This window comes from Mus pahari, chromosome 3, assembly GCF_900095145.1.
Source record: "Mus pahari chromosome 3, PAHARI_EIJ_v1.1, whole genome shotgun sequence".
Lineage (NCBI taxonomy): Eukaryota > Metazoa > Chordata > Mammalia > Rodentia > Muridae > Mus > Mus pahari.
Genome location: NC_034592.1, coordinates 15,882,601 through 15,896,128, shown reverse-complemented (window position 1 = coordinate 15,896,128; position 13,528 = coordinate 15,882,601). Strand labels below are relative to the sequence as shown.

Genomic DNA, 13,528 nt, shown 5'->3' with positions numbered 1-13,528 from the left:
TGAGTTTAATGTCTGGGAAACACATAATTCTCTCTCCTCCTTCCCTCTCTCCCTCCTTCCCTCCTTCCCTCTTTCCCTCCTTCCTTCCTTCCTTCCTTCCTTCCTTCCTTCCTTCCTTCCTTTCTTTCTTCCTTCCTTTTTTGTTGTTGTTTTGTTTTGTTCTGTTTTCGTTTGGTTTAGGGTTATTTGGTTTTTCTTTTTGTTTTGGGGCACAAGGTTTCTCTGTGTAGCCCTGGCTGTCCTGGAACTCACTCTATAAACCAAGCTGGCCTTGAACTCAGAGATCCATCTGCCTCTGCCTCCCAAGGGCTGGAATCAAACGTGTGGCCACCACACTTGACTACTTCCCATCATTTTTCTAAGGTTGGCCATAAAAGCCCAGTAGCGAATATGTGACAGGGTGGTGGCTGCAAGCCTGGCACTGCCACCTGAACCCACCTGCGGTTTGTCCCTTCCCCAGGTGAGAAGCCCCACAAGTGCCAGGTGTGTGGGAAAGCCTTCAGCCAGAGCTCCAACCTCATCACCCACAGCCGAAAGCACACAGGCTTCAAGCCGTTCAGCTGTGAACTGTGCACCAAGGGCTTCCAGCGCAAGGTGGACCTGCGACGTCACCGTGAGAGCCAACACAATCTCAAGTGAGACGGTCGGCCAGCCTGCCCCAGTGTGTCTCGCCTGAAGGCCAGCCTCTCAATTCCAATCCTGATCCCAGTCCTCCTGGAAGCAGCACTACCCATGAGCCTCTCTGCTTCTTTTGAGACCGGGTGACCTCAACCAAGCCGAGCTCCTCCTCTGACCTCAGCGAGATGTGGGAGTCAGTTCAGGCCTTTCTGAACTGAAGCAGCCACAGACATGCTCTGGTCTCATCCTCTGCCAGAGCACAGACAGCTACAAAGCCCCTGTGGACAGGGATGGTGAAACCAGGCAAGAGCCAGGATCCACAGAGAAACCTTCTTGCTTGCTTCTCTGGGTCTGGTGACTGGATATTTAGGGATTCTCTTTCCGGCTGCCACAGTCAGAGTTGTCCCCTGACCTAGAGGTCTGGCACCCCTCTGCTTTGGCCAGATGTGCTATCTGTCCCCCACCTCTGACCACATCCATCCTAGGAGTCAGGCTCTGCAGGTGAGCCACAAGGCTATGAAACCAGCCATGAGTGTAGAAGCCTGCTCCTGTCATTTAATGTAAATGTAAATAAAGGTGGGTTTATTTACATGTGACCTTGTTTGTAAAGTGCCTACTAGGTCCCCAGGACTGCCTGAGGACTTGAGGGCCTTGACAAGGAGCTAACAGAGAGAAGCACCAGGACAGGGGTCCAGGAAGACAGGCCTGTGCTGCTGCCAGCAGTTATCAGTCTCCGGCCGCCACAGCTTTAAGGGGTCGCCAGAGACCTCTGGAGTGTTGCCTTGTGAGTTTGGCAAAGGGAACTCTGCAGGAGTAGAGCCTGATGAGCTGTGAGCTGTGTGACTTCACATGGGGCACTGAACCTCTCTGGAGTTCAACTTCATTGGGCTACATTATAATCACAACAGTCCTGTCCTGGCAGGAGTCTGTGAGATTAGCCATGGAAAACAGTGCGCACAGCAAGCACTACCAAGCAAGCCCTCAGCATTCCTGTTTAAAGTCCTGCCCCACCAACAAGGCCATGCCAATGCCACCTCCTCCATGAAGCCTCCCTTGGTCATCCCAGCCAGAGGTTATCTCTTCTGACACTAAGCTACTTGTATCCCTTGTTCATGATCCAGGAGCTGCTCATAGTCCTCTGTAGGCAGCTTTGGCCTTGGTTAAATACATTTTCTCAGGTCCATACAACTCTCTACAAGGCTTGTGACATTGTCCCATTTTACAGATGGGACAACTGAGGTCCACTCCATCTTCTTGGAGATGAGAAGATGTTCAGAAAAGAAATTCCATGGGGCTTGGCTATAGCAATGGTACAGTGTGTGCCTGGAATGTGTGCAGCCTTGGGTCAATTCTTAATCCTAAAACCCAAAGAAGAGCATTGTCTTTACATGGCTTCTCTACAAAACACAGTTTAACCCTATATGGTGTGTGTGTGTGTGTGTGTGTGTGTGTGTGTGTGTACATGCAGAGGATCAAGTTCAGGTCCAGCTACTTGCAAGTCAAGCTCTATACCTACTCAACTCAACCCAACCCAGCTGTGGCCTCTTGAACTGACTTGGATGTTTGGCCCCTGGCAACAAATGTAAGGCTCTTCCTGCCCAGAAAAGGCAAGAAACTGGCTCAAAGCCACACTTAGTGTGCAAGAGGTATGTGTGTGTGTGTGTGTGTGTGTGTGTGTGTGTGTGTGAGGAATCCTGCACTTCTTGGGTAAGGAGATAAAGTGTGTGAAGCAAGCGAGCGCGCGCGCGCGCGCGCACACACACACACACACACACACACACACACACACACACGCCTGATTTACATGTGTTTTGTTTGCTAAACAAAACCAAGACAATATCAGGTTTCAGCCACTTCTGCAGTGGGGCGGGGTGGGGCCAGGAGAAAGGAAGCAGGTGGCTGTGTCCCTCCAGGTTGGCTGAGGTGGAGAGTGGGTGAGGTCAGGGGCAGTACGTTTGTTTATCCCTTGGGCTCCCCTAACACAGAAGGGGACCACAGCAGCCCCACAGCAGGGAGTAGGCTGGCTCTCAATTTTGAATCACAGACCAAGGTGGTATGGGCACAGGTACCAGGGCCCGGGTTGGCCGGCTTTGTGGTCCAGGCTGGGCTGGAGCAGCTCCGTGCCCAGAGACAAATGGGGTTCTGTAGAATGGGTTTCATATAGGCAGCAGCCCAGGGGCCGAGGAAGCCGGGAGGTACCTTACGGCCTGGCCTGATAGCTTTGTCCAGTGAGGGCCAGGCTAGCTACAGTCTCTGTCTCTGTTAAGACACCTCACGTCGGGGAAGGCGGAGTCAGTGGGTGTGGTGGGCCCTGCCCACCGACTGGAATTTGACGAAAGTTAAAGAGACCCTTTTTCTCTCTACCCTTGCTGGCGCCTCCTCACTTCCTTTCTGGCCAGAAATTCCCACCACCTGTACCATTGTATGAGCTAAGAGACACCACCCAGCCCTGTGGAAATCACCTGTCCCAGACAGGGTGGCCCTCACTCAAGGTCACACACCTTAAGAGCCCTGTCAGAATCCAGCTTTCAAAGCATTAATCCTCCAGCTGCAGACTCAGGGGCTGCTGAGTGTGGTGGGAGAAGGCTGGAGCCCTAACTCCTCTGTGGGGGACAGGAGAGGTCTGGGTGGGTGACCTGTACCAGGTGGTGCTGGTGAGGCCATGCAGGTGCAGAGCATCAGCCAGCTACTTGCTGTAGAAAAGCCACACAAAGGAGCTCAGGCTATAGGAATGGCTCAGGGCTTAAGAGTTGCTACTCTTACAGAGAACCCAAGTTTAACTCCCAGCCCCCATCAGGTAGCTCACAACTGCTTATAATTCCAGCTTCAGGAAAATCCAGTCTATGGCCTCCAGGGGCACCAGCACTCCCGTGTACACACACACACACACACACACACACACACACACACACACTTAAAAATAAAATAAAATAAAAACTTAAAAACCAGTATTTCAATATTGAAACAAATTGGCCACATTAGGCAGTAGACTGTTGTATAAAATATCTGTCTCCTTGGTTGGCTGCTTGACACTGCACCCCAGTGCTGGGCTCTGGGCTCCTTTTGAATATGGGTGAAGCCTGCCCCACGGCTGCCATGTAAATCACTGATAAGGATGGAAATGTTCCCTAGGTCAGCTGAGGGCTGCGAGTGGCCGAGTTGGCCCCATACTGCCCCTCTCTACCCCCAGCTACAACATGCTGCCCAAGAGGAGGAGTGGATGGGTGGAGGCCAGGGGACAAAGCGGGGTGTTGGACATTTGAAAGCAGAGAAGTAGGGGTACAACCCCGAAGAGTTCCTAAAGGCCGGGTGTGGCCCAGCATCATCCAGTTTAGCCCTAGCCCTTGCTGCTCCTGGTGACCCCGCTTTCATGGGTGACCTCAGTCCCCAGATTTGATAGCCTTCACTCCACCCTATCCATGCCCTAGATACCACATATGTCCTCTTCGGTGATGGGGTGGAGTTCCAGAGGGGAAGATCTGAGGGTGAGGAAGAATCTTGGCCCTCTGGGTTCAAATACAGCCAAGGGATGCTTGTCTGTGGGCCTGAGACAGGGAAGGCAGGCACGAGAGGGAGCTGTGCTTTGGTGGGGGGGGGGGGGCGACTGGGGTAGGCAGGCACCACTGTGGCCCTCGGGGAGTGCAAAGTGTCTCAGGACACAGGAGAGGCAGGAGGCAGGAGATGGGGACAGGACATGAGAGAACCAAGCTCTGCCCCGACACTCCAGAAGAGCAGCAGATCTTCTCCATCGCATCCGTGGTGTCCCCTGTGGGAGCACGCTCTTGTCTGCTCAGGAGCCCCAGCAAACGTTTTCAAACTGTGATCAACCCTTGACACTTATTCTGCTCCTGGGGGGGGGGGGAGCAATGGGTGTGCATCCTGTCTATAAGAGAAAAAAAAAAAAAGCACCCTCAGGGCCTATGTGCCCCAGCTGGCCACATGGCTGGTGGCACATCTGTACACGGTGTGAAAAAAACGAGAGTGTGCTTTTTAAGAACTGTTAGAAGGGGTGCCTGTAAGGCTGAGCAAAAGCGCCAGAGCATAACAGAACGGCAGTCTTCAAACAGGAGAGATCTGGCACCCCTCCCTCCACGCCCACAGCCCCTGAGCCTGCCAAGCGAGGAGAGGGACTTAAAGGAGATAATGAGCCTGGACTAACCATACCCAAGCCTTTCGCATTGGGTTTGTCTTTAAAGTTTTATTTATTTATTATATATATATATGATGAGTACACTGCAGCTGTCTTCAGACACACCAGAAGAGGGCATCAGATGCCCATTACAGATGGTTGTGAGCCACCATGTGGTTGCTGGGAATTGAACTCAGGACCTCTGGAAGAGCAGTCAGTGCTCTTAACCACCGAGCCATCCCTAGTTTTGTTTTTAAGATTCACTTATTTTTTATTTTATGTGTATGTTCATTTGTGACTTTGTGTGCAGGTGCCTGCAGAGGCCAGAGAGATGGCACCGGATCCCCTGGAACTTAGCTACAGCTGGTTGTGAGCTCACCACGCTGAGGTTGGGGCGTGAGCCCGAGTTCTCTGCGAAAGAGCTTTTCCTTGCGGGTCTCTCCTGCCCCTTACCCATCATTTCTCATCATTCCTAAGCAACCTAACAGTCATTCACATCATGTTAGCCCTTATAACGTCAAAGAACAATAACAAGAAGAAAACTGGGGGGGGTGGGGTGGACAGTCGAACATAAATATCCATGGGGTGGTGTGTAGGCTGTTTGCAAATATCAGGCCTTGGTGCGTGCCTCTAATCCCAGCTCTCACCAAGTAGGGGCCAGAGGATCAGAAATTCAAGCTAAGTAAAGGGCTCAAAGTCAGCTTCCAGTATGAAAGATCTTAATCTCAAAATCAAGTGAACAAACAAACAATAAAATAAAGCCCCAAATCAATACTAGGTCATTTTATATGAGAGGATCATCCACAGTGACTCCAAAATGAATTCTCCCTGGATACCCAGGGCCCATTGAATGTTTTAGAAGACAAGCCTAAAAAAGAAGCACCAAGGTACTGCTAGTCCAGGCTTCTTGGGGGTTGGCAAAAGAAAGCAAGCAAGCTTGTCAAAGAACCTTGGGTTTAGGGTATGTGTGTGCCTGAGGAACGGAAGAGAAAATACATTTACAGCATTAACACATTCACAAAGGAAGCCATTTCAAATGGAAAGAGATAGTTTAAAAATCTATCACAGATGGGCTGGAAAGTTGGCCCAGCAGTTAAAAGCGAGGACTTCTTTTGAAGCAGACCTAAGTTTGGTTCCCAGCACCCCTGTTGAGCAGGTGACAATCCCTCAGAACAACAGCTCCAGGGACTCTGATGCTCTGACTCTGCAAGGTGCTCATACGTACTTCGGGACACTAACACACATACACATAATTAAAAGTAAATCACTGTACAGAGTTGGGTAGATGGTTCGATGGTTAGGACACTGGCTGTTTGCTTCTCCAAAGGACTCGGGTCCAATTCTCAGTACCCACATGGTCGTTCAAAACCATGTGTAACTGTAGTCCCAGGACCTCACAGAGCACTCAGTAAACGGGTAATGCACAGACAGACAGACACACAAAGCACCACGCCCACAAAAGAGATAATTTTTTTTAAATCAGCATATGTTTTATGATACTATTCTGTTTGTTATAAGAACACATGGAGGGGAGAGTCTTCAGGGGTGTTCACAGGGGTCCACTGCTGAGGGGAGGGGGTGTGTGCGCTCTGTCTTCTCTCTCTCTCTCTCTCTCTCTCTCTCTCTCTCTCTCTGGGTGTGCGCTCTCTCTCTCTCTCTCTCTCTCTCTCTCTCTCTCTCTCTGGGTGTGTGCTGTGTGCGCGCACTGTTTTTCTGAAACAGGCATGAATGATAACACTATCGTTGGTATTAAAAAAAGACAGCACAAATATAACTTGAGCTTTATATTTGAGGTTTATATTAATTTGAGGTTTGCCTTTCCACCCCTTCCCTTCAAACTGACAGCCTCTCCAGGCTCCTGTTACATGGATACATGGTTCCTTGGGGACACGCTTCCTTTTGCCTTAGCAATGTTGGATGGCTTGCCCCAGGCCCAGGCCCAGCCCCAGCCCCAGCCCCAGCCCTGGACCTGGACCCAGACCCGGACCCGGACACAGACACGGACAAGGACACAGACATGGACACAGACAGAGACACAGAAGCAACCTGTTAGCAGATACTAGATCCCGTCATTTGGGACCAATACCTAGTTGTCCCTAGTAAATTTACATCTACAGGGACCTGGAACCTTGGCAGTTGGAACAGGATTTCCTAGGTAGAGCAGGACCCTGCCTTAGGAACTGAGGTCTGGACAGTGGACACTTGACTCTTCCTAGGATACACAGTATTAGTTCTGGGAAGATGCCACCGCAGTGGCCCCCATAGATCTAGCTGGGGTTGAGCCCTGCCAGGAGGCAGGCTGGCCCTGTACTTCTTGGGACCCATGAATGCAGAAAGGCAACTGGAGGGAAATCTGAGGCAGGACACGGTCTGACCTAGCTATACTCAGGTTTGGCCTGATAAGTTTATCAGCCTGTGCCGGCTGCCAACTGTCAGCATGGAACCTGGCAGGGGGCTGGGTGGGAGGACACTCCTGGGTCGATAGCGCCTTCCAAGTGTTATCAGGGGCACAGTGGCCCAGAGCGCGGGAAACAGGAGAGAGAGAGACTTCCAACCACTTTACCCAAAGACAAGTGCTGGGAGGAAACCCGAGGCCTCGGTATTCCTGGGCCCTGACACTGCTGTGACAGGCTGAGGACCCTCCCACAGACATCCAGAGAGCAACAGGGCTGCTGTGCTCCAGCTTCTGTGCAAGTTCTAAAGAAAACAAACAAACAAACAAACAAACAAACAAAAAAACCCTGTTCTCTAGGAGGTTCCCATGCCTCAGGACACATGAGGAGAAGATTTAAGGAGCACAGAACATGGAGGCCACTTCACTGTTCTTTCCCATGCCACCCCCTCCTTCTGTCCCAAGTTCTCAGGTAACAGTCGGACTCACTTTACACCTAGCAAAGCCACTAGACTGTGCAGCCCAGCACTCGCTGGATGCTAAAACTTGCTGGGTGCTAGCACTCGATGGAGGCTATGACCTTTGCTGATGAGCTTATCCTGGCCCAGGAATAAAGACCCTGAACTTTGGAGTGAGAGAAGAGACCTAGGGGTGAAGACAAGGACCCAGGAGGCCTGGGGGCAGAGGGCGGGCGGGGGGGGGGTAGGACCCTCAAAAACCTATCCCAGCATCTCTAGCGCTATGGGACACACAGGGGAAAGTCACTTGGGATGACGTCACTCCTGGTGTTCATCACAGTTGTACTGAGCCTGGTTCTCTGCCATGAGAACCACCTATGGAGGGAGTCACAGAGCCCAGTTGGTGTTAACTTTAGTGTGGATTTTTAAAGTATCCTTTTTGCTATTTTCTTCTGTAGTTTCCATGGTTTTTCATAACAAAAAGTGTTTTTGGAGAGGAATCCATGAAAGAGCAATTATGTGTTCAGTGTTAAAAGGGAGAGAAAGGGCAAGGGGCGGAGAAGCTCAGTTGGTGCTCGTGCCCTAAGTTTGATCTCAGCATGGTGGTACTCCCCGTGCTTGGGAGGTAGAGGCAGGAGGGTCAGGAATTCAGCGTCATTCTCAATAACATAGTGAGTGTGAGGCACCAGGGCTGTGTGAGACCCTGCCTGAAATAAATAAACAGTAAAGAAGGGAGGGAGGGAAGAACGTCAATAAAAGGAAAAGAAAAAAGAGAGGAAGCAAAGAAGGAAGAGAAGGCGGGCAGACAGACAGACAGACAGGCAGGCAGACAGACAGGAAGGGGAAAGCTCCTGCTGTGTTTCCCTGCCTGTTGGGAAGAGGGGTCATGGTGAGCCGGACCTTCCACACCAGGACCAGTCTGTATCTTCAGGTCCCCTTCTGCCTACATGAGGCCCAAGCGGTGCCTAGGGTTACTGCAGAGCAAGCCACGTGTCCAGTGTCGTAATGAGAGCCGGACCCAGGACCCCTGCAAAAGCACTATGATGGTCTCACCGAGTTGACTGTCACTCACGAAGACCCATCACTGGTCTGTCATCTTCAGGCAACCTTCTAGGGAGAAAGGTCGGGGTCTTGGGATGCCAGCCAACAGTCTCAGCTCCTTGCCGGAGGTGGAATGAACAGAGCTGGTAAGAGAGATGTAGTGAGGTGTGAGGGTGCTGATGTCCAGGGACTCACCAAGTCAAGGGGTGGCCTGAGGAGGCCTCACTAAAAGCCCTGGGTGTGGAAGGACAGCCCTGGACCTGTGAGTGGGACGGGGCTAGGGGTGGGGTTGGTGTGGTATGTGGGATGCTGGCTGCAGGGACGACTGGGTGCCTTGGTTAGAAGGTTCGTCACCTTTGCCATCCCTTTCCTTGGCCATCTCTGGAAGTCTGAACCTTGTCTCCCCGCAACCTGTAGACTGCTTTTTGTCATCTTTTTTTCCTTTTTGAAACATACTCATGCTATGTCATCCAGACTGGTATCGAATTCATTCCATAGCCAGACTGGTTTCCAACTCTTGATCCTCCTGCCTCAGCCTGCTCAGTGCTGGAATGACGGGTGAGCCACTATGCCCAGACCCTTCTGTCAATCCCTGAACGAGAGAATGAAGGGTGGAGGTGGCAGCGGTGGGGGAAGAGAAGCTTGCCTATTGGAAAGAAGCCACACCACAGAGATCCATGAAGATCGGGACAGTAGAAAAGTGGTATTTGCTGTTTCTGCTGCTCACCTCCTGATAAGAAGCAAAGGTCTAACATTCCTCAAGAACTTACACAGCACCAGACAATAGGGCAAGTAGCATATTAAACACGTTTGAAGGCTATTGTTATTAATCCCATTTCCCTGGAAGGGAAACTGAGGCCAGAGAGGTTATACCAGTTGTGGGCTCATAGATAGTATGCTGAAGCCAGCACTTGCCAATGTCCCTGATGCTGGGCCTCTGTTCTTCCTGTTCTTCCTGTTCCTCTACCCCAGTGCTTGTTCCTTCCCGTCATATTGGTTTCTCCCAACCATCCTGCTCCGACCCAGGCTCCACATGGCCTCAGGAGCTTCTTGTCCTCTATAACTTGTGTTGTCACGATCTCAGCGCCTCCCATGAGGCAGTGGGGCACGATAAATGTGGCTGTCAGATTATCCTTAGAAACAACTCCAGTTTAGGGGCGCAGGCCTAACCTTCCAGGTCAGACTGGGGCGCAGGTGGCACCCTGCCGTTAAGTGATGGTCCCAACTGTGACACACTCCTCACTCGACCCTGCCACCAGCTGCAGCCACAGGCGCCGGGCAGAAGCTCAGAGCTATTTCTGCCAAGGGTGACTTAGAACTTCCTCCCGGATCTCTTAAAAATAGAGGGGTTATCATGGTCCTCAGACCCCTTCCTCCACGTGGGGCACTCTGACATGATTTCTGGGGAAGGCCTGGGCCCCTGGCCTCTCCGGACCGCACAAAGACTTATCTCTGAGCTCAGTTGGGCAGCAGGAAAGGACCAAAACGACCACTGTGGGCAGCTCTTCCTGTGCCCAAAGTCCCTTTTGGGAGCAGCACGGGATGTGGCAACAGACTCAAGGGTGTCCGTCACCCCCACCTCTTCTTCAGGGCAGTGGTTGCACACTGGCCTTCAGGGAATCAGAAATGAATGAAGTGTACACCGTCTTGGGGAAGCCCCTGGTCCTGCCTTCACCAGACCGATCTGTCCACTCATGGCCAGAATAATCCCCAATTCTGTGTGTGGCCTACTCAACTGACAGGTCCTGGAGAGGCTGGGGATCAGACACTAGAAACCAGGGCAGAGCCCTGGGAAGAAAGTGTACAGAGGAGAAATGGAGAGGTGTGTGGGAGGAAGGCAGGCACAGCTTTCTTAGCCACCGGCTCTGCTCCCGAGCAAATAGGTGACTCGGGAGCCTGCTGTCTCCTTTGAGGATTTGCTGGCATCAGACAGGTCCCAGACTTATAGGAAACAATTCCCCGTCAGAGTTGGAGAGACCCTAAGACTGGCTGGTTCTGCTCTGGGTTGCTCCCTGTGAGGCAAGACCTGGGGAAGAAAGACATTCAGAGGTCCCTGAGAGACCAAGCTTGTTGCTAAGCCCAGCCCTAAGAGGCAGGGAGGTGTTTGTGGAAGAAGCACAAGGGAATTTGATCTTAAAATAAAGATGGCCTTTAGTGAAGAAGACATGTGGAGACTGGCCAAATAGACCAGGCCCCTCCAGGCCCCTCTGATCTGCCCCAGCTGTTCCCACCTGAGAGACCTGGGCCAACACTACCCTCTGGGGCCTTATGCAGTCAATGTGTATACCAAAATAATCTAATGCGTCCCGCCATGACCACTGTCGCTGTCCAGACAATGGCAGGATGCAGAGAAGCACGGAAGGCATACATTCCCCACACACACACACCCCTCACCCCACCCCCACCCCCACCCCCACCCCCACCCCCAACACACCACACACACACCACATACACACCACACACACCCCCATCTTGTGTGGTAAGCTAGCCAGTGAGAAACTGGCTGACCTTGTTGATCTGACAGGTCATAGCATCCCCCCACCCCCACCCCCACCCCAGGGCCCCGCCCTGTACTCTACTGAAGCAGAGCTTCAGGATTCTGGGCTCAGCCTCGGGACAGCTCTACAGAAGACGTCAATCTTAGCTAGAAACTGTCAGCTCTGGGTTTCCTCCCTTGGGCTTCCAGCGCCCCTTAGCTCAGCCTCAGACTTATCAGAGCCCTCCAGCTGCCTAGACCCCCAACCCCCTCAACCACCTCCCCAGCATGACACAGCAAATCTTCCCTCGGTGGGGGAAAAACAAGGATGAGAAATCACAATGTCAGATTACAAAGCCCCAACTGTAGGGCAGGCCCTTGGCTGAGAGATAAGGGGTCTGCTCCAGCACCCAAAACCTCTGTGCAGATAAGCCCTCTCCCCGCAGCCCTGGGCTGCTGCAGGTACAAGCTGGGACATGTGGGAGGAGAGGCAGAGCAGTTGGATGGCCCTTGGTGACCCTGCAAGCGCTCTGTCACTGCCCAGCAAGCTGGGCAAAGAGGAAGCCCTGGTGTTGCCATCCACCCCCGTCCACAGGGCAAGAAAGAGAAGGGCGGGGGCCTTTCTAGAAAGTTCGAAGGAAGGGTACCCCACAAATGCCCTTCACAGATAGGGTGTGGGTGTCCCTGTACCAGCTCAGCCTGCAAACTTTGCAGGACATTAGTCACACCCTCTCTGGGCAGTTTAGCAGCTACTGTGTTGAAGTGAGGCCTGGCCTAAGGGACCAGGCTGGTAGCAAGCAGGCTGGGAAAGTCATTCCCAACCTGGAGAGGTGGGGGCCAGGGGTATATTTGGAGGATGAGGTAAGGCTGGAGGTGGCTCCCAGTTGAGCTATGGAGACCTCTGGGGTGTCTTAACTTTCCAAACTAGAGTCAGCCAGGGGGGACCTCAGGAGACAGAGGAAGAGGTGGGGATGACAGGCTGGGAGTTGGACTCTCTGCTGCCCCCTGTCACCATAATGCTCATTTCAAAATGAGGGATGTGTCCTGAGAGCTAAGGTGCGCACAGCAGGGAGGCCTGACCCTAGGCTCTGGCCTCTGTTTCCCAAGTTTTGGGGACCAGTGGCTGATGGAATGGAGATATAAATGGACATAAAGCTCAACACAAGGCTTGTGTGCAGGGCACAAGATCCACTTGTCCAGGATCCCAACCCTAAGGGCTTTCCTGTCATATGTCTCCTACAGACTTGAGTTCCCCAAATCTCTGCCATGGCTTCCTCTTCTGGATTTGTGTTTTCTGGGGCTGCAGAAAGGAAAGAGCTGGTCCAGACAAGCTCTCCAGATCCGTAGCATGTAACTTTGCAAAACATAGACTGCTGAGCTGCAGAGCTGAATAAGCAATCAGGGGTCTTGCTGCTCCTGCAGAGGACCCAGGCACCCGTCTGGGCACCCGCAAGGAAATTCTCAACCTCCCGGAGCTCCAGTCCCAGGGAGCTCCAGTCCCAGAGGATTTGAGGCCCTCTTCTGGCCACTGCCAGAACTGCATGCACATAGTGCACAGACATACACGCAGACCACACCTGTACACATTGCTTACTGTGATGGTAAATCTTGTTTGTCATTTTGGTAGATATGGAATCAACTATGAGAAAAACCGCTGGGAACACCTATGAGGCACTTTCTTGGTTGCATCCACTGATGTAGGAATAGGACCCACCCTGAATAGGGACTGGTGGCCCTTCCTGCCAGAGGCCCAAATGCTAGGAGGTCGAGAGAAAATGCTTTTGCTTTTCACCTGCTTATTTTTCTGTCTTATGCTAGCAAGTGCATCTGCTCCCGTGGAAGGTCACCTACACCATTGCTGCCATTCTTCACTGACATCAAGGCCAGCTTTTTTGGCCTTCCATGGTGGACCACAACCAGTGGCTCTCCAGGAGTACTGTATCGGGTCTTCAGTGCTAGATTGGGACAGTCCAGTCCCGGGGCCTGGGCAGCTCCCGATTCTCAGCCTTTCTAGTGAGAAGATGGTCAATGTTGGATGATGCATATACCACTGTGTAACCAAACCAAGCAATGATAGATGTTCATTTGTCAGGTCTGTGCCTCTAGAGCAGTGTTTCTCAACCCATGGGTTGTGACCCCTTTGGGTAGAATGTCCCCTTCATGGGGCCACCTAAGACCACTGGAAAACACAGATATTTACATTACGATTCATAAGAGTAGTGAAATTTCTGTTATGAAGTACCAATAAAAATTTTACGGTTGGAGGGGGCAGATCACCACAACACGAGGAACTGTATTAAAGAGCCATAGCATTAAGAAGACTAAGAACTGGGCTGGTGAGATGGCTCAGCAGGTAAGAGCACCCGACTGTTCTTCCAAAGGTCCTGAGTTCAAATCCCAGCAACCACATGGTG

At 52.0% G+C, this 13,528-nt stretch overlaps 1 protein-coding gene across 1 annotated transcript in view; it reads left to right on the top strand.

Annotated features, from left to right (window-relative positions):
- The window catches only part of Gfi1b (growth factor independent 1B transcriptional repressor), a 5,968-nt gene extending 5,329 nt beyond the window's left edge, over positions 1-639 (top strand). The window contains exon 6 of the mRNA XM_021191941.1: positions 461-639. Within this exon, the coding sequence (XP_021047600.1) occupies positions 461-639 (179 nt within the window). The remainder of the gene's footprint in view (positions 1-460) is intronic.
- The last annotated feature ends 12,889 nt before the right edge of the window (positions 640-13,528 follow it).